The sequence below is a fragment of the Myotis davidii genome, unplaced genomic scaffold (assembly GCF_000327345.1).
Source record: "Myotis davidii unplaced genomic scaffold, ASM32734v1 scaffold736, whole genome shotgun sequence".
In the NCBI taxonomy this organism is placed as follows: Eukaryota; Metazoa; Chordata; class Mammalia; order Chiroptera; family Vespertilionidae; genus Myotis; species Myotis davidii.
This window is the reverse complement of record NW_006287431.1, coordinates 243,971-244,518: the sequence shown is the minus strand read 5'-3', so window position 1 is coordinate 244,518 and position 548 is coordinate 243,971. Positions and strand designations below refer to the sequence as shown.

The 548-nt window shown below is 64.8% G+C and overlaps 1 protein-coding gene across 1 annotated transcript in view; it reads left to right on the top strand.

Annotated features, from left to right (window-relative positions):
* The window catches only part of LTBP4 (latent transforming growth factor beta binding protein 4), a 27,884-nt gene that overhangs the window by 9,780 nt on the left and 17,556 nt on the right, over positions 1 to 548 (top strand). The window contains exons 6-7 of the mRNA XM_015560939.1: positions 7 to 67; positions 455 to 529. Coding sequence (XP_015416425.1) covers positions 7 to 67; positions 455 to 529 — 136 coding nt within the window. The remainder of the gene's footprint in view (positions 1 to 6; positions 68 to 454; positions 530 to 548) is intronic.

Below are 548 nucleotides of genomic sequence, written 5' to 3'. Positions count from 1 at the left end.
GTCTGCTGCGGAGGGGCCGGCGTGGCCTGGGGCGTTCACGACTGTCAGTCGTGTTCGGAGCACCCGGGTAAGCCCAGGACGCCCCAAGGTGCTCGGAGCTGGGGAGGGGTGAGAACCCCCTCGCACTCCGCCCGGGGACAAAACCTGTCCTCAAAATAGCCAGGCCTGCCTGGCTGGGGGTCACTTCCAGTCTGGCCTTATCCGTATGTTCTGAGACCGCCTACGCCACCTTGGACATTGGCTACTCTGCTCTCAGCCTGCCTTTGTCCCGTGGCCCCAGCCGTGCCGTCTGAACCCCCCCCCCCCCATTATCTTCTGTCGGACCGCCACCTGAGCGCCCACCCGAACTCAAACGACACCCTACACCCCTTAGTCCCTTCCACCCCACTTTCGTCCCCGCCCACTCCTTTCTCGATCCTCTGGCCCTGGGCACGCCCCTCTCCTCTCTCTACAGGGAACTCCAACCGAGTGGGAGCCCCAGGTGGTCCGTGTCCAGCTGGCTTCGAAAGGGTTAACGGGTCCTGCGAAGGTGAGCGGGGGCAGTGGTG